At 37.2% G+C, this 20290-nt stretch overlaps 1 protein-coding gene across 2 annotated transcripts in view; it reads left to right on the top strand.

Annotated features, from left to right (window-relative positions):
- The window catches only part of LOC133630939 (ephrin type-B receptor 1-B-like), a 341365-nt gene that overhangs the window by 314446 nt on the left and 6629 nt on the right, over positions 1 to 20290 (top strand). The window contains exons 12-15 of one of the 2 annotated variants that reach the window (XR_009821371.1): positions 7366 to 7515; positions 12062 to 12255; positions 14193 to 14348; positions 16957 to 17889. Coding sequence is in view for 1 of the 2 variants with exons in the window: in XM_062022818.1 (XP_061878802.1) it covers positions 7366 to 7515; positions 12062 to 12255; positions 14193 to 14348; positions 16957 to 17065 (609 nt within the window). In the remaining variant the exon portion in view is untranslated. Of the gene's footprint in view, positions 1 to 7365; positions 7516 to 12061; positions 12256 to 14192; positions 14349 to 16956; positions 18379 to 20290 lie in introns of those variants that run through there. The other variant, XM_062022818.1, reaches the window with a different exon arrangement.

Raw genomic sequence — 20290 nt, 5'->3', positions numbered from 1 at the left:
TTCAGCGCCTCTCCCGACAACCTCCCGGCAGAGATTTTCTCCCGACAAACTCCCGGTATTCAGCCGGAGCTGGAGGCCACGCCCCCTCCAGCTCAATGCGGAAATTACAGACATGGCGACGCCGTCGACGAGCAAGATGAAGAAATACGCTTGCAAGTTCCAAAACGAATGGAAACAAGAATTTCAGTTCATCCAGGACAGTTCGAAGGGGAAGGTGTATGTTGCCTGTAAATATGTAGAACAGACTTCTCCATTGAACACGGTGGCCGAAATGATATACTCATCATGAAAGGGGGGAAGTTAAACAGGACAATACTGCCATCTAATGGATAGCCACCGGAACACTGAAATTCAAGTATTTATTTTATGTAAATAAAATAAATATATATATATATATATATATATATATATATATATATATATATATATATATATATATATATATATATATATATATATGTATATATATATATATATATATATATATATATATATATATATATATATATATATATATATATATATATATATATATATATATATATATATATATATATATATATATATATATATATATATATATGTATATATATATATATATATATATGTAGCTAGAATTCACTGAAAGTCAAGTATTTCATTTCATATATATATATATATACATATATACCTGTGTGTATATATATATATATATATATATATATATATATATATATATATATATATATATATATAATATATATATATATATACAGGTATATATATATATATATATATATATATATATATATATGAAATATATATAAAATACTCGACTTGGTGAATTCTAGCTGTAAATAACCACGCCCCCTGCCCCCAAACACCTTATGTTCTCATTTGTATATTAAAAACATTTGTGCAGCATTACATAACATTAAGGGTGTGGGAAAAAATCGATTCGAATTCGAATCGCGATTCTCACGTTGTGCGATTCAGAATCGATTCTCATTTTTAAAAAATCTAATTTTTTATTATTATTATTATTTTTATTTTTTATTTTTTTTTAAATTAATCAATCCAACAAAACAATAAACAGCAATACCATAACAATGCAATCCAATTCCAAAACCAAACCCAACCCAGCAACACTCAGAACTGCAATAAACAGAGCAATTGAGAGGAGACACAAACACGACACAGAACAAACCAAAAGTAGTGAAACAAAAATGAATATTATCAACAACAGTATCAATATTAGTTACAATTTCAACATAGCAGTGATTAAAAATCCCTCATTGACATTATCATTAGACATTTATAAAAAATTTTAAAAAGAACAATAGTGTCACAGTGGCTTACACTTGCATCACATCTCATAAGCTTGACAACACACTGTGTCCAATATTTTCACAAAGATAAAATAAGTCATATTTTTGGTTCATTTAATAGTTAAAAAAATGTACATTATTGCAATCAGTTGATAAAACATTGTCCTTTACAATTATAAAAGCTTTTTACAAAAATCTACTACTCTGCTTGCATGTCAGCAGACTGGGGTAGATCCTGCTGAAATCCTATGTATTGAATGAATAGAGAATCCTTTTGAATCGGGAAAAAAATCGTTTTTGAATCGAGAATCGTGTTGAATTGAAAAAAAAATCGTTTTTGAATCGAGAATCGTGTTGAATTGAAAAAAAAATCGATTTTGAATCGAATCGTGACCCCAAGAATCGAATCGTGGGACACCCAAAGATTCACAGCCCTACCTAACATATAGTTAAATATGCATGAAGAAGAAGGCTTTTTATGTCTTTGTCCAGCCAGTGTTTGCTTTGCGCCAAATAAAGACATCTGAGAAGATTGTGACGTTGCCAGAAGTAAGAAATGGGAATAGTGTGAAGTCAACATGGCTTAGCCCCTCTATTGATCTCCTCCTCTGTTTGTTGAAGTGTTGTGTGCGCACACCCCCTTCTTGTTTCTGCAGCAGTGTGCATTCAGGGTCAAATGCTACATCTCTCTTCACCTTTCAAAGGTCAAACCGTAAAGAGATGAATGTGATCGTGAAGACCACTCTGCAGCAGGTTTGCATTGATTAGACCAAGGGTGCACATTACGTCGATGACGAAGGGTGTGTCAGTCCACCGCCAGCCACGCATTAAAAAATAGACCTTAAAATGATGGATCATCAATCTTCACCAAGACGTCACTTTCGTCACTTGATTGACATTCACGGCACCCAAGGGTCTTGTGAGATGACGCTGGCTGCTGCCAGATCATTATTAAGAAAAAATGACAGACAGAAAGGCCAGAAACACTTTTTATTTCAACAGACTTTCGCGCCCTACCTGCCGTAACAACTCTTTGTAGCTTTGTATGGACTCATTGATCGTTTACAAACTGAGTTCGGAGAGGAAGTGACGCCAGAAAGACCGCGCCCACACAGGAAGTGACGTCAGAAATAACGCGCCACAGCCAGCTTCATAACAAAGCGGTTTCGTAACTCGGAGGTAACCACTGGAAATATTAAGGCGAGTCATCCAGACATGCCCGTGTTTCTCCTCCCTCTACATCAGGGGTGTCCAAACTTTTTCCACTGAGGGCCGCACATTGAAAAATCAAAGCTAGCAGGGGCCATTTTGATATTTTTTATTTTAGAAACCAATACAATATATGTGTAAAAAATATACATTTAGGCTTCCACTCAGGCTTGATCCCAGGGACCCCAAAGGGTTTTGGTACAAAAAATATAAAAAATGTGTCATTATTCAGTATTATTATTTGTGTTATTATTCAAGTTTTTAAATCTCTAGATCAACATTAGGTCTATCTGTCAATATAACATGTTTTAAAGATTTAAATTGTATGCTCTTTTTGTCAAAGAAAACCATTTTTTTAATGAAAAAAACACAAAATATGCAATATTTTCACCCAATAAAATTTTCAAGTGTGATATTTGAGATTATATAATAATTGGAGCCTTAAAGAGGTCAAAAACTCATAACACCATTGATTTTAATTCAGTATTATTTTTTGAGCAATGACACTTAAAAACTAATCACACTAAAATTGTAGGGGATCCAAAAGGGTCCTACTTATTAAAGTGTTAAAAAAATAAATTATATTTTTTTTTTTTTTTACTGTTTACTTTTAACACAATAATCTCGAGATCAACTTCAGATCTATCAGTCAATTATAAGCTTTATTGTTGTTTATATTTTTTGTTTGTTCGTTTTAGGCCCTTCTTTAAAAAAAACAGCTCGTTTTTTTACATGGCAAACACAAAATATGCAACATATTCCCCAAAAAATATCTCAAAATATTTAATGTGACGTAATTGGAGCCTTGAATAGGTCAATAATTCATAATGACATTGATTTTGATTCATTATTATTTTTTAAAGAAAGAAACAGCCTCCACAGCTTTGTGCGATTAAAGTAAACATTGCTACATTTTCTTGTTACATTTCACCTGTTTGCTCTTTAAATACCACTTTTAATGTTTTTTATTTTTTTCAATCTTATTTTTTAAATGTGCCGTGAGGCCGTTAAAAAATGACCTGCGGGCCGCAAATGGCCCCCGGGCCGCATTTTGGACACCGCTGCTCTACATGTACAGACGCTTGTGGAAAACACACACGAATACCTGAAGAGAAAACGATTGCAGCTATTTGGGATACAACACTTCTCAGACGGCAAGAGAACTTTCGAATGTCCGGCCGGGTCAGCTGTGATTCTACTTAGCGAAAAACTTTGTCCATTTGTCGAAGGAGAGACAACGAGAATGCGAGCTCCCGTGGATGTGATAAAAAAGTCAGCGTGTGCTTTGTATTACCTGGCCGTCGTGGAAAACGGCGAATGCATTTGGACTGGCAAAGCAGACTGTATCAGTTATTGTCCGCCATGTATGTCGGGGACTCAACGTCTAGGTCCAGAGTATATAAAGTCACCAAAAAGGAATGGACAATGAAGGTGAAGGCAAAAGAGTGAGGAGTGTCCTGACCAGACATCTAGATCCCAAGATTGATTGATGTAAAATGCTCTTCACCACATTGTTTACATGTCTAATAAATATTTGATTAATTTATGATGGTTCAGGTGTGATTCACTATCATAGGGCCCCACAGCACACTGGATTCCAGTTCATTGAAATACCACAACACTGGATATTGTTCAGATAAGTTACATTTAAGAACTTGCACACAAAGCAACACTAGAGGTGACTATGACGTACGCATTTTCCGCGCATGCGTACTAGGTCGTGTTGCTCCAGCGGGCGGAGGGGGGGGTTCTTAAACGGTGGCATTGTTGTGTGTGGACACGGATAAGGTTAGGTGTGATTTACCCTGGATAACCTTATCCGGCTTAGCGCAAGCCTCCCACTGTCTGCATTCAGTCACCATCTCGGACCCTCGCTCACGCTGCTCTGTTTTTCTCCGGATTTGTATCCAGCAGCGGCTTATCTGCGAACGCTGAGGTTGAGCTAATTGGCATTATTAAACCAGCGGTGGGCTCAGCTCGGATGCGCGGCTTGACAGCCCGTCTGTTTACACAAAACTGTAAATGTGTGTGTGCGTATTTGGAATATTAGACAAGCAGCTGTCAGTTTCAATATAAGAGAGCACCTGAGGCTCAGGTAGTCCAATTACAGATGGACGCGCTCAGTGAACGAGGTTGGAGCCGACGCCTATCCCGCTGATTTAAAGCGCCGGATGGGAGACGCCATTGGTTGATGTGTGAAGGGCGAAGGCTGTTGGGAGCCTGCGGCCAGACAGGTGCCTAATCTTCCCCAAGTTTAGGCTGCTGCACGAGTGATGCACCAATTAGATATTAGGATAAAGAGGTAGTGGGGTGAAGGAGGACACTCAGTAAGGAAGTGATTGCAATAGAAAAACAAAGGGCCTGATATACTGGAGGTTTGCGTGTACTAAAACATGTGCAAACTTGATAGCACACGCAAAGCTGATCTACTAAACGTGTGCAATACTGGAAGAAGATGTGATTACAATTATTTAGCACACGCAATGTGATTTATCAACACTCATCCTCGTTCATTCGTCAGTGCTCCACAGACAGACAATGGACAGATGGGAATCCTCCGTCTTACATACACTGTAAAAAAAAAAAATCCTATTTTTATGGTTAATTTACTCTAAATTTCTACTGTAATTTTTCTATTTTTTTTAAATAGTTTATAAAACTGTAGAATTGAGGACATTATCTGTAAATAAACAATCCGCCTGTTATTTTAAGTAATATGCCAGTAATGACCAACTATGTATATTTCTATTTTTTTTACAGAAAAATACCAAATTAATTATACATAGCATTTTCTGTTTTCTTAAATTACTTTCAAATTCATGTAAAATTACAGTAATTATCTTTCATTAAATATGTAGCTTGTTATATAAAAGTCTATGTCCATACTAACAATCTAACACAGGGGTGTCAAACTCAAATACAGAGTGGGCCAAAATTTAAAACTGAACAAAGCCGCAGGCCAAAGTTGAACAAATTAACCTTTAACGTACTCTATGAGCTATCGTCACGTCCGCTTTTCATCCATTCTAACATCGTTCAGACCCAGTCACAAGATATGTGCGGCTTCTGTACGCACACACGAGCGAATGCAACGCATACTTGATCAACAGCGATACCGGTTACACTGAGGGTGCCAGTATAAAAAACTTTAACACTGTTAGAAATACACGCCACACTGTGAATCCACACCAAACAAGAATGACAAACACATTTCGGGAGAACATCCGCACCGTAACACAACATAAACACAACAGAACAAATACCCAGAATCCTTTGCAGCGCTAACTATTCCGGGACGCTACAAAATACAGCCCCGCTACCACCAAAACCCCCCCCCCACACACACACACACCTTGCAGCGTCCCGGAAGAGTTAGTGCTGCAAAGGCTTCTGGTTTGGTGTGGATTCACAGTGTGGCGTATATTTCTAACAGTGTTAAAGTTTTTTATTCGGCTACCCTCAGTGTAACCTGTATCGCTGTTGATGAAGTATGCGTTGCATTCTAATGTGTGTGCGTGCAGAAGCCGCACATGTTATGTGACTCGGTCAGCACTCGTTTGGCTGGCTGGCGTTTGGAAGACTCCCGGGAGGATCGGCGGGCCAGCTTTAGTGTTAATTTGATATCGCCTCAAGGGCCAAGTGAAATTACACGGCGGGCCAAATTTGGCCCACGGGCCAGAGTTTGACACCCATGCTGTAGAATAAAGGTATTTTTCTGCAGAACTGTTTGCATCGTCACTGTATTAAAGGTGGTTGATCTTAACAATTCAGAAAAAATCTGTAAAATAATGGTATTTTTCTGTGGAACTGCCAGCATTGTCACTTCATTAAAGGTGTTTGATCGTAATAATTTGGAAAAACTCTGTGGAATACAGGTATTTTTCTGCAGAACTGTTTGCATCGTCACTTTATTAAAGGTGGTTGATCTTAATAATTTAGTAAAAATCTGTAAAATTACGATATTTTTCCGCAAAACGTTTCATGAAAATTTCTGTAAATATAATGTTTTTGATCATTATTTGGTTTACAATGTTTTACTTTAATTTTATGGTTTTCTTTTGGCAGCCGTAGCTGCCAGTAGATGCATTTTTTTTTACAGTGTATGTGTGCTAACATCTTGGACGAGAAATAAAAAATATTAGATGTATCGTCTATTCAGCAAGGTAGAATTGATTGCTCCCACTAACTGCACTGCTATCCACCGAGAACGATCCCATTTGTATATGTTAGAAAGCGGGGGTGGGGATAGTTTTCTTATCTCTCATAAAGATTGTGAATGATAGGCAAAATTCCAGAAAAAGTGCAGTTCCCCGTTAAGGGACCGATTAAAACAAATTCATTTGATGCGTTTTGGTGCCATTTTACATATTTTTAAGGACATTAATTTTTTTCACATGGAATATACAGTATATTATTGAAATATTTCTTTATTTGTAAAAAAAACGAACCTTTAAGTATGCATTTTTTTTGCATCTTGAGCTGATAAGTGCAGCCTCTCTCCAATGAGCGCACCTTTGATTTAAAAAAAAAAAAAAAAAAGTTGTGTCAATGTAGATGCACTGCAGGACTGCTTTTAAAATGCCCATAAAAAGTGGTACATGTCTCCTGCATATTTGAAAACATGACAAAATGCCACAGGTTCCTACCATGAATGTGCAGTAAATTAGCATCTCCGTGGTGATGCCTCATTTAAATAATGAGGTCTGCGCCACTTTTCAGTTGCACACACAGTCTTAGTAGATCGCACGCAACACGTCCGCTAATAGTACACGCTATTTTATAGATTGCACGTAGTAATCAGAGCTTAGTAAACTTAGTAAGATGTGTCTTCTTTTCTTTTCCTTCCCAGGGTGGAAAGATCCCCGTGAGGTGGACCGCGCCAGAGGCCATTGCTTACAGGAAGTTCACCTCCGCCAGCGACGTGTGGAGCTACGGCATCGTCATGTGGGAAGTGATGTCATTCGGAGAGAGGCCCTACTGGGACATGTCCAATCAGGATGTAAGTATTGATTATACATTGGAGCCTCAATCTACAAACCTCATTGGTTCATGAACAAGGTTAGTTTGTATATAGAATCACATTTCTCCATAAGAAACATGAATAGTGGGACAAAAGTCTGCATTTTTTCACTTTGAACACAATATAAATAAACATAGAGGGAGACTGGACTTGGTTTTAAAAACCCTTTAAACAAATCTAATTTCATTTACAACCTGGTCTGGTGAAGATAAGGTCATTTTTTTTTTTTTTTTAGATAAGATAAATAAATATTTTCTAGGATTAAAAAAAAGTAAAACAATATAAAAATAATTACATTAAAAAAAAAGTAATTAAATGAAAATGTTAGTGGACCAGCAGCACATACAATCAAGTGTGCTTCAGGGACTGTGTCCCTTGCAGAAGTGTTGTCCATGTTGTGGGAAGCAGAATATTGGTAGCAGAAAGAAACAACCCCTTTTGTGTGAGTGGGTGTGTATGAGTGTGAATGGGGGAGGGAGGGTTTTCTTTTTGGGTTGATGCACTAGTTGAAAGTGTAGCGTGTGTTTTTTCTATGTTGATTTAATTAAAAAAATTTAAAAAAGCCATTATCGGACATCCCTAATTGTGAGCTACTTTTCTAAAAACCTTTATTTTGATCAACGTAGTCGAACAGGAAATAATGCTTCATTGCTTTTATTGTGAAGGCCAAATATCAGTTGTTTGTCTCGCTCTTTGTGACGGAGAAAAAAAATTGTCTATTTTTATTTAATTATTTTTTTTTACATATAAGCAAATAATAATGATCTAAAAAATAAATTAAAAAAAATAAACATAGAGGGGTCATAGATCAACTTTATATTTAAAAACAAAGTCCAAATCACAACAACTGGCTGAACTGTCCTCGTTTTTATCCGCCCTGCCGACACACACACACATACATACTGTCACTTGCTCTGTGGTGCAATCAGAGTTTGAAATCACACAACTTCTTAACTTTTACAGCCAGGTCGCTACATTGATGAAGAACAAAGAAAAATCCAGTTTACCTTGTCCGTTTGTCTTTTTTGGAATAAAGGGGGAGGAGGCAGTGATGACAACGCTGCGGATACTCTCTGAATGTTTCAAACCACACGTCACTTGCCCGTTGCTTTCTTTGGACTCACATCGAGTTAAGTTGCGCTGCGAGGCACACAATGGGTGCATGAAATGTTCATACACTGAGACGAGGTTCGGACACCAAAGCATTATTTTTTTTTTCGGTCTGTGGTTTGTAAATGAAAATGTTTGTAGAATGGCTTGTAAATGGAGGTTCCACTACGCATGTAAATACACTTTATTATATTGAAATAATGTAAATACCATCGAATGGCACTGAAATATTGTACATAATATATATGTTATGTAAAACATTTTATAGGATTAAAAGTGATTGTTAAATTAAATTACATGTTCAGAAGTCCTCTAAAAGTGATTCTCAAAGAGCACAAAAAAGTGTTAATTTAATACATTAATTAAAATGAATACATTAATGTTGCCCTGGCCACACGGTGGTCTTCAGGAGATGGAGGTTTAACCCAGGGGTCACACTGAGATGCTAATTAAGTAGCTAATGATACATGGCGATCTGGGCCCCATACGTACTGTATATATTATCATTAAGTGGTTATGAATCTCACCTTTTATCATCATCCATCTTGCGTGGTCATTGATGATGTCCTTGACTGTGACTTTGAGACTTTCACGGTCTTCGTCTATTCCTGGAGACCTATTGAGCGCAATTAACGATGCTGCCTTTTTGGATTCGATCCACTCACGGAAATACGAGAACAGACTGACGTTGGCCTTGGACACAAACCCAAATAGTGAGATGTGTGTGTGTGTGTGTGTGTGTGTGTAAGTCACCTGAGCGAGACTACCCACCATCAGTACAGTAGGAGCCCACTCCACAAGGAGCAGATGCTGCCTCAGTGGGCCAGCCGCAAACACTCCCTGCTAGGGCCAACACAGTGACGACAACTGGCATCACTCAGCACGTCCGGCTGCTCTCTCTGCACACACGCACACACACACACACACACACACACACACACACACACACACACACACACACACACACACACACACACACACACACACACACACGTTGAAAACACACCAACATCTCCATCCAGTAGAGATGAAAATTCTGCTGAGTTGCAGTCTGCTCGGCAGCATCTAATATGTTCTGATAGTATCTTTAATACTCCATTTCACAGCAAGTCCTTATCTCTCAGAGATACATTTTAATGGGAAATGATATCTCCAGAAAGACGATGTATAGTTACAACTTGGACACCAGCAAGTTCCATCCACAACTCAGCGACATTAACACCTTCAAAGAGTAAATACCGTATCTTCTCTTGGGACTGTCTGTCTGTCTGTCTGTCTGTGTGTATACGTAATTGTATACAATTTGATTACTACTAATTACTAATGGAATTGGATATTCTTCAGAGTAGTAAAAAAAAAAAAAAAGTCAGATTTTACGGTAAAATAATGGCAGCTAAGTTGCCAGAATTGCATTGTAAAAATAAAAGTGGTGCCTTTTTCCATTGACAGTAATTCACTGTAAACATAATGACTGCAGGTTTTTTTTTTTTTTTTATTGTTTTAATTTTTTATTTATTAATCAATCAACAAAACAATACACAACAATATCACAATAATGCAATCCAATTCCAAAACCGAACTCGTCCCAGCAACATTAAGAACAACAACAAACAGAGCAATTGAGAGCAATTGATGACTGCAGGTTTTGCGGTACAAAAAAAAAAAAAAGTGACAGCATAGTCACCAGAATTTTACTGCAGAAATAACAGTGGTACGTTATTATTTCTCTTTACAGTAATGCACTGTAAAAAAAAATGACCATAGATTTTATGGTATATAAAACTGGCAAATCAGTCGTGAGAATTGTACCGTAAAAGTAACCGTGCTACCGTTTTTGTTTTGTTTTTTTCAATTTAGAATAATGCACTGTAAAAACAACTATAGATTGTTTATGTTAAGAAAGAAGAAATGGCAGCTCAGTCACCATAAAAATACCAGTGGTACATTCCCCCCCGCCCCCATTTACAGTAATGCACTGTAAAAACAATGAAGATACATTTTACGGTAAAAAAATCAACTATAAGGTCATTCACAATAATTTTTCTGTAAAAGTGACAGGGATACTTTTTTTTCCCCATTTAGTCATGCACTGTAAAAATGATTTTATGGTAAACAAAAAAAAAAGCAAACTGGCAGCTCAGTCACCATCATTTGAACATAAATACAACAATGGTATTTTTTTTTTCCATTTACAGTAATGCACTGTAAAAACAACTGTAGATTTTATGGGTTTTTTTTTACAATTATTCTGTGTGAAAACCACACCCGATTTTACAATAAATAAACTGGCAGTTGGCAGATTTCTACTAGACCGCCAAGCGTGGTCATCTGAGTGCTGCTGACTTCCAACATGCACTGTGACCTACAGAATGCAATTGATTGATTGAGACTTTTATTAGTAGATTGCACAGTACAGCGCATATTCCGTACAATTGACCACTAAATGGTAACACCCGAATAGGTTTTTCAACTTGTTTAAGTCGGGGTCCACGTTAATCAATTCATGGTACAAATATATAGTATCATCATAATACAGTCATCACACAAGTTAATCATCAGAGTATATGTATTGAATTATTTACATTATTTACAATCCGGGGGGTGGGATGTGGAGGGGGATGGGGCGGGGGTGGGTTAAGTTTGGTTGATATCAGCACTTCAGTCATCAACAATTACAGTATAGCATCTGAGAAATGGACATTGAAACAGTGTAGGTCTGACTTGGTAGGATATGTACAGCAAGCAGTGAACATAGTGAGCTCAGAAAGCATAAGAACAAGTATATACATTTGATTATTTACATTTGATTATTTACAATCCGGGGAGGTGTTCTTTTAGTGCGGTTTTGAAGGAAGGTAGCGATGCACTTTCTTTTACACCTGTTGGGAGTGCATACCTTATTGATGTGGCATAGAAGGAGAATGAGTTAAGACCTTTGTTAGATCGGAATCTGGGTTTAACGTGGTTTGTGGAGCTCCCCTTGGTGTTGTGGTTATGGCGGACATTTACGTTCTGGAAGTAGTTTGACATGTACTTCGGTAGTAGCGGATTTTATAGACTAGGCTCAATCACACCACAACATTGCTTACTTTAGAAATAACACTCCCATAAACGCCCAAAATCTGGGCGGGGTGATGATAATGTCTGCTAATAATACCGGTAGTTTTTATAGAATGTCCTGTTGTGGCAAATAAGTTATTAATCGTCCTGATTCCTGCATATTTAATAGAAAATATCAATAATTGGTTGTAATGTTTCCTTTAGTGCGCTTGCTGTACCAGAAATATATTTTATTCTGAGGGAGTGTCAGTATCAGGACAAGAGGAGGACCTGCAATTAGTTCCTAACAGCGTGGGAGAATGCGCTTAATGATCAATATAAGAGAAGATAACGCCTCCTCCTGCTTGTCTTCCAGGTGATTAACGCCATCGAGCAGGACTACCGTCTGCCCCCGCCCATGGACTGCCCCAGTGCCCTGCACCAGCTCATGCTGGACTGTTGGCAGAAGGACCGCAATGTCCGCCCCCGCTTCACAGACATCGTCAGCACCCTGGACAAGATGATCCGTAACCCCACCAGCCTCAAAGCTGTCGCCAACATACCTGCAGTGTAAGTCGGAAATAATAACAATAATAATCATACGTTCATGTATTATTTACCATGCCGTCTCCTTTAAGTAACTTGATTGCTGTTTTAATGAAGTTGTTACTGCTGATTGCATCACACCTCAACTCTGTTACAACTACGCCTTTGATTGATCACAAAACATGATCGCATTAATCATGTGCAAACGCAGATTAATCAGGCAGTTTATTTTGAGCGTACATGTTTCTTTACCTGGACCGTGCATGGTCACCTGAAAGGGGGCGTGGTCAGGTCAGGTCAATGTGTCCATCAGTGCAAATATCTCTTCAGATCTAAACTTGGTTAGACTTTAGATCAAGTTGGGCAAGTTTTGAACAAAATAGATGACGTCGATTGGAGTAAAACATTTGAAAACCGTTCCTCATTCTGACAATGAAATAGTATTTGTGGAATATGCAGAGAAGTTATTTACTGCCATTAATAAAAATGCAAACAGTGATTGACTTAAGTAAATGTTTGTATCATTTGACAGCACTAATTACAATAAACCCCTAATATTAAACAGTTGTACAATAACATAATATCTTCATTAAAACAACACATCTACGATACATTATTTTACTTTGTGTAATTTGTTGAGAATTAAAAAAAAGATTTAGATTTTTAGCATGTACACATGTTTTTGTGGTTTTTTTTTCTGGCAATTTTATAATTTTTTTGTAATTTTTCATTTGTATTAATATTGTTACACAAGATGTATATGATTAAAAATTAATAATGTAATTCTATAATGGCACATTAAAAAATAAAAATACAAAATGTACACACATAAGACACACAAATTCATTTTATAAATAAATGTTTTGTAATTGTTCTTTTTTTATATATATATATATATATATATATATATATATATATATATATATATATATATATATATATATATATATATATATATATATATATATATATATATATATACATATATATACATTTAAAAATACATATCTATCCAACAACTGGGAAAAAAATATTTAGAAAAAACTTTAATATCCATCAGATTAATTCTAATGTTTAATATGTTCATATTTATTGGTGATTTAATGTGCATATGTTATTTAGACTTTCTTTTCATTTTATTTTAATTGTATAACTATTATTTTTTATTTTAATGTATTATATTTCATTTGACAGCACTAACTACAATAAACCCTTAATATTAAAATGTTAAACAATTACATAATATCTTCATTAAAACAACACATCTACGATACATTATTGTACTTTGTGTAATTTTTGGAAAATTTATAAAAATATTTAGATTTTTAAGATGTACACATTGGATGTTTTTGTGGTTTTTTTTCTGGCGATTTGATAGTTTTTGTAATTTTTCATTTGTCTTAATAATGTTTCACAAAATGTATATGAATACTACATTAATAATTTAATTCTATAATGGCAAATTAAAAAATAAAAATACAAAATGTACACACATAATAAGAGACACAAATTAATTTTAAACACAAATATTTTGTTTTTGTTTTATTATTAAAAAAAATATACATATTTATCCAAAAACTGGGGAAAAATATGTAGAAAAAACCTTAATATCCATCAAATGTATTTTAATGTTTAAAATTGTTGTATTTAATGTGCATATTTTATTCATATATTAATTGTATAGTTATGTTTTCTTCAAATGTATTATATTTCTTATATATATATATATATATATATATATATATATATATATATATATATATATATATATATATATATATATATATATATATATATATATATATATATATATAAATTAGAGCACACAAAAAGCGCTCAATGCAAACTACGACAATAATAAAAATATACTGTAAGGATATGTGGTACTTAATCATGTGAAACATCAGTGTGCACAGTACCTAAAAGTACTTTGGTTGAATAATAGCAAACATGTCCTGCAGGCCCTCTCAGCCTCTGTTGGACAGATCCATCCCTGACTTCAACACCTTCAGCTCAGTAGAAGACTGGCTGGGTGCCATCAAGATGAGCCAGTACAGAGACAACTTCCTCAACTCAGGCTTCACCTCCCTGCAGCTGGTGGCTCAGATGACCTCAGAGTGAGTTTGACGTCCATATGGCGCAACTTGACGAGCTCACATGAGTCAAGTACACATATTTTTAGCACCAAACTCCTTCCAGTGGCTCGCTTTTTTGAAAGAGACGCTCAAAGCGGGTAGAAGATGAAAATAGAAGTCAGTGTAGGAGTGCTTTTAAATGGTGCTTTCAAAGTTAACGCATTCACTTGATCACAAACATATAGTCGTGCATTAATTATGTATAAATGCAGATTATTATTGCACAAAAGATGAGATACACTGTCATCTGAAAATGTCCAAAGCAGCTAATTAAATGAAGAGTAATACTTTTGTGTATGGGTGTGATCAGTACAGTATCTATTGGTGTACAATACCATTCATTGATGTATTTAGATAGGGAAAAAAGGTTTGATTTATAGTTTGTTTCAGTCAAACTAATAAAAAATGTAAAAAAAACTACAGACCTCATTAAGTGCCCGGAACTTTAACTATGCGGACATACCGTATTTTCCGGACTATAGAGCGCAAAAAACATCCAGACCCACAAAATATCAGAAGAAAAAATTATTTGTCCATACATCAACCGCACTGGATTATAAACTGCAGGTATACACGCTGCAAAATGTGTTATTCACGCCATAAAATTCTGTAAATGTTTATTTACATACCTTAATTGTTTCCAAACAGTGTATGTAACATGGCAGTAAAACGGCTGATCAAACAAAACAGAAGTCATCAACACAGACCCACGAGCTGCGGAAGCTTGCTCTCCAAAAAAGACTCAATAACTCCACTGTGACGTTTTGGTGAATTTACTGAGGAATTTGTGAAAATGGAACAATACAAAAAGAATGCCATAGTAAGTTAATAATACTAACACAGACACTCGTAAACATGTTATTGCTATTGTTGTTAAAGGCCTACTGAAATTAGATATTCTTATTTAAACGGGGATAGCAGGTCCATTCTATGTGTCATACTTGATCATTTGTCGATATTGCCATATTTTTGCTGAAAAGATTTAGTAGAGAACATCGATGATAAAGTTTGCAACTTTTGGTCGCTGATAAAAAAGCCTTGCCTGTACCGGAAGTAGCGTGACGTCACAGGTTGTGGAGCTCCTCACATCTGCACATTGTTTACAATCATGGCCACAAGCAGCGAGAGCGATTCGGATCGAGAAAGCGACGATTCCCCCATTAATTTGAGCGAGGATGAAAGATTTGTGGATGAGGAAAGTGAGAGTGAAGGACTAGAGGGCAGTGGAAGCAATTCAGATAGGGAAGATGCTGTGAGAAGCGGGTGGGACCTGATATTCAGCTGGGAATGACTAAAACAGTAAATAAACACAAGACATATACAGTATATACTCTATTAGCCACAACACAACCAGGCTTATATTTAATATGCCACGAATTAATCCCGCGTAACAAACACCTCCCCCCTCCCGTCCATATAACCCGCCAATACAAATCAAACACCCGCACAACACACTCAATCCCACAGCCCAAAGTACCGTTCACCTCCGCAAAGTTCATACAGCACATATATTTCCCCAAAGTTACGTACGTGACATGCACATAGCGGGCAAGCGATCAAATGTTTGGAAGCCACAGCTGCGTACTCACGGTACCGCGTAGCCAACTCGAAGTCCTCCTGGTAAGAGTCTCTGTTGTCCCATCTCCACAAGCACGCGTATCCACCTCAAAGTCCTCCTGTCCCAGTTCTCCACAGGCCAATGGTAAAGCTTGACTGTCATCGTTCGGGAATGCAAACAATGAAACACCGGCTACGTGTTTGTGTTGCTGCAGCCGGCCGCTAATACACCGCTTCCCACCTACAGCTTTCTTCTTTGCTATCTCCATTGTTCATTAAACAAATTGCAAAAGATTCACCAATACAGATGTGGAATTTTGCGATGAAAACAGACGACTTAATAGCTGGCCACAATGGTGTCCCAAAATGTCCGCTACAATCCGTGACGTCACGCGCAAACGTCATCATACCAAGACGTTTTCAGCAGGATATTTCGCGGGAAATTTAAAATTGCACTTTATAAGTTAACCCGGCCGTATTGGCATGTGTTGCAATGTTAAGCTTTCATCATTGATATATAAACTATCAGACTGCGTGGTCGGTAGTAGTGGCTTTCAGTAGGCCTTTATTATTATTATAGCATGTACAAATGGCAATGGATTGAACGTCCTGAGATGATAGACAACATTAGCTGAGATCGCTAAGACTTTACGTCATTACTACACGTGCTAAAAGCTGGAAGAGGGCGGGGCTATAATTACACTTTGGAAGGTGAGCAGCACCTTCTTAGCAGCCGTGCTAACAACCTTTTAAGTTTGGAGATGTGCAACAATGAAATCCATCCAAATATTGCAGTCTATTATGTTAAGATAGAAACCATAATAATAATATAATAATTGCCACACATTTTTCATTAAAAAAGTGTCCTGGGGCCTTTCTGCAAAGTATTACAAAGCAGCATGGTTATTATGCTCAACTGATTACATTTGTAATTGTGTTCCCCCCCCCCCAAAACAATCTTCAATAGGATGAAGTTCTTCCATCAAATGTAATTAGTTTAATCCTTGTTTTAATTGTGTGTTTGTGTCAACAGGGACTTGCTGCGGATAGGCGTGACCCTAGCGGGCCATCAGAAGAAGATCCTCAGTAACATCCAGTCCATGAGGGTGCAGATGAGCCAGGCCCCTACAACCATGGCATGACTGCAGGGGGCGCTGTGCCACGGAGCGGGCAGCATTCGGAGGACCAACAACAACAACAAGGGCCCTCGAATGACCCCCCATCCGCCGGAACGCGCCAGAGTGGAGACTGTTGTCTTAATTTGATTGACATGAGGAGACCAGGGTCTACACTTTCAAAAAGGAGTTCAGGGTCCAGACTTTGATGCTAGAACTCCAACAAACAGGGAATCCCCGGACTAAATTATGTCGTACCTCGGTTTTATCCGCACTCGCAGGCGTTTGGATGTCACTCCAACCCATGCGTGCAATGAAGATGCCTTGACCTGGCCAGGAAGGAATTGGTAGGAACTAAAGTACGAGTCCAGGGATGTACAGTGGAACTGTTTACGTCATTTAGTTCCATTTCTAGCAAAGATTGAAGACTACCTGTAGAGAATATAAATATCACTTATATCTTTCATAATAGACCTTCATATTGAAGGTGATGCTCATCCATATCTATGTACAGGACTCTGCTTGCATTTTGGCAAAGACTAGCTAGACACGCGTGATGCCAAACTTCCTGGAAGGTGAACCCGGACCCAATTCTGGGATGGACCTTTAGATTGTTCGAAAGGACTTGGCGGACTTGTACAAAAAAGTGTAGTAGAAGGACATCGTTGTACGAGTTATTATTGGAGATCATGTTCTATGTTTTTTGCTGGTGAGCACTTACTTGTACAGTTTTATGCTTTTATTCCTGGTATTTGTTAGAAGTGCACCCCCGGCCACAGCAGAGATCTCCCCCCCCACCCCCCAGACCCCCATCCTCCTCCTCCTCCTGGGCGGCAGGCTTCAAGTTCATGGTGAGTGTTTTCCCATCGCTACTTAAACACTGAAGTATTCATCTTGGCACAGAGCATAGAAGCTCATCAGTGTCGTCAAAGTCAACATCTGTTTGACAAACATTCTGACGACTAGACTAGCCCAGTTTGTGTTTTTGCACGGGCACTAAAAGGCTTCATACAGACATGAATCTACAAGTGTCGGATCCATCAAAGTGGTTAAGTGCTGCACGTATGGATGAACTCAGTCTTATAGAGGAGCCCAGATACCATTTTTTCATTTGACCTTTGAGCCTTGAGTATTGGCTGATGCAGTTTGGAGGTAAATCAGGGCCAAAAGTTTTGTACCCGGAAAAAATGTATTTAGAAACTAAAAGTTCAGGTTTTGATGTTGAAAAATGTATCAGTCCTATTCAAAATAAAAAGATATGAACACCTTTTAAAAAAAGTTTAATATATTTTTGATTCACACTTTGAATAAATTCTCTATATTCATTTTTCACTTTCATATATATATATATATATGTATATATATATATATATATTAGAGATGTCCGATAATATCGGACTGCCGATATTATCGGCCGATAAATGCTTTAAAATGTAATATCGGAAATTATTGGTATCGGTTTCAAAAAGTGAAATGTATGACTTTTTAAAACGCCACTGTACGGAGTGGTACACGGACTTAGGGAGAAGTACAGAGCGCCAATAAACCTTAAAGGCACTGCCTTTGCGTGCCGGCCCAATCACATAATATCTACGGCTTTTCACACACACACAAGTGAATGCAAGGCATTCTTGGTCAACAGCCATACAGGTCACAATGAGGGTGGCCGTATAAATAACTTAAACACTGTTACAAATATGCGCCACACTGTGAACCCACACCAAACAAGAATGACAAACACATTTCGGGAGAACATCCGCACCGTAACACAACATAAACACAACAGAACAAATACCCGTAATCCCTTGCAGCACTAACTCTTCCGGGACGCTACAATATACATCCCCCGCTACTCCCAACACCCCCCCCCCCACCTCAACCTCGCCCACCTCAACCTCCTCATGCTTTCTCGGGGAGAGCATGTCCCAAATTCAAAGCTGCTGTTTTGAGGCATGTTAAAAAAAAATAATGCACTTTGTGACTTCAATAATAAATATGGCAGTGCCATGTTGGCATTTTTTTCCATAACTTGAGTTGATTTATTTTGGAAAACCTTGTTACATTGTTTAATGCATCCAGCGGGGCATCACAACAAAATTAGGCATAGTAATGTGTTAATTCCACGACTGTACATATCGGTATCGGTTGATATCGGAATCTGTAATTAAGAGTTGGACAATATCGGAATATTGGATATCGGCAAAAAAGCCATTATCGGACATCTCTAAGATATATATATATATTTATTTTATTTTATTTTTTCAAATTTCATACATTTTTTTTTCAGAATCAAATCTGTTTTTTCAGGTTCAGACTTTTGGCCCTTTTTGTCATGGAAGTGGTGTGAGGGGCGTGGCCTCATGCCACGTTGCCTTCACGGAACTTTAAAAAGGTTAGCGTTGTGATTGTCAGAGGAAGAAGTGACACCAGTGAGACATGAAAGATGGACTAAACAGCACCGATGACAAATGGTGCCATGTTATGTATTTCAACAGCCGAGCTTTACATTCCCATGTTCGCATTGCACCCAAAGTGCAGCGCAGTGATCCACTTGCGAGCACAAGTTTCTGGTGTATTAATGTGGAAATGAAGCACATGCTACTCAACATCTATTTTGTGATGTGTACTCACCAGTAGTCAACAACATAGTCAAACTTACTGGCTGCAGAGTTGTTTACATTAATAAAGATAAATATGTTCCCTACAGCTTGCTAGTGTTACATATCCGAGTTACTGTGCAGAAATATGGGAAATAACTACAAAAGTACACTTCAGTCACTAACCGTGTGACAAAAGACATATTGATATAGACAACATTCAAACCCTTCGTTTATTGAATATTAAATATTGAAATTCAATTCGTTGGTGCATTTTCAAACAGTCAAAAGTATGCACAAAGCAAAATATAACTTGCTACCCACAAATTTACAATTCTTCAAAAAAGTGAAGATACATTTAACCTTAGAGAAAAATGTAATCTAAAACATTTGCATGCATGCGCAACACTCAAAACCTTTATCATCAAATCAAATCAAATCAAATCAACTTTATTTATAAAGCACATTTAAAATTTACCACAGGGGTAGCCAAGGTGCTGTACAATGGGGAGGTTAAAAGATAATACGAGTACCGAGCAAACACAACACAACACAAACAGAACACGATAAAAAATACATAAATCAAATAAATAAAACATAAAAACAGGTTCACAGCAGGTGTATTATGGGACTCCATTGCAGGATGGATATCACT

This window comes from Entelurus aequoreus, linkage group LG16, assembly GCF_033978785.1.
Source record: "Entelurus aequoreus isolate RoL-2023_Sb linkage group LG16, RoL_Eaeq_v1.1, whole genome shotgun sequence".
In the NCBI taxonomy this organism is placed as follows: domain Eukaryota; kingdom Metazoa; phylum Chordata; class Actinopteri; order Syngnathiformes; family Syngnathidae; genus Entelurus; species Entelurus aequoreus.
This window is presented reverse-complemented; position numbering and strand designations above follow the sequence as displayed.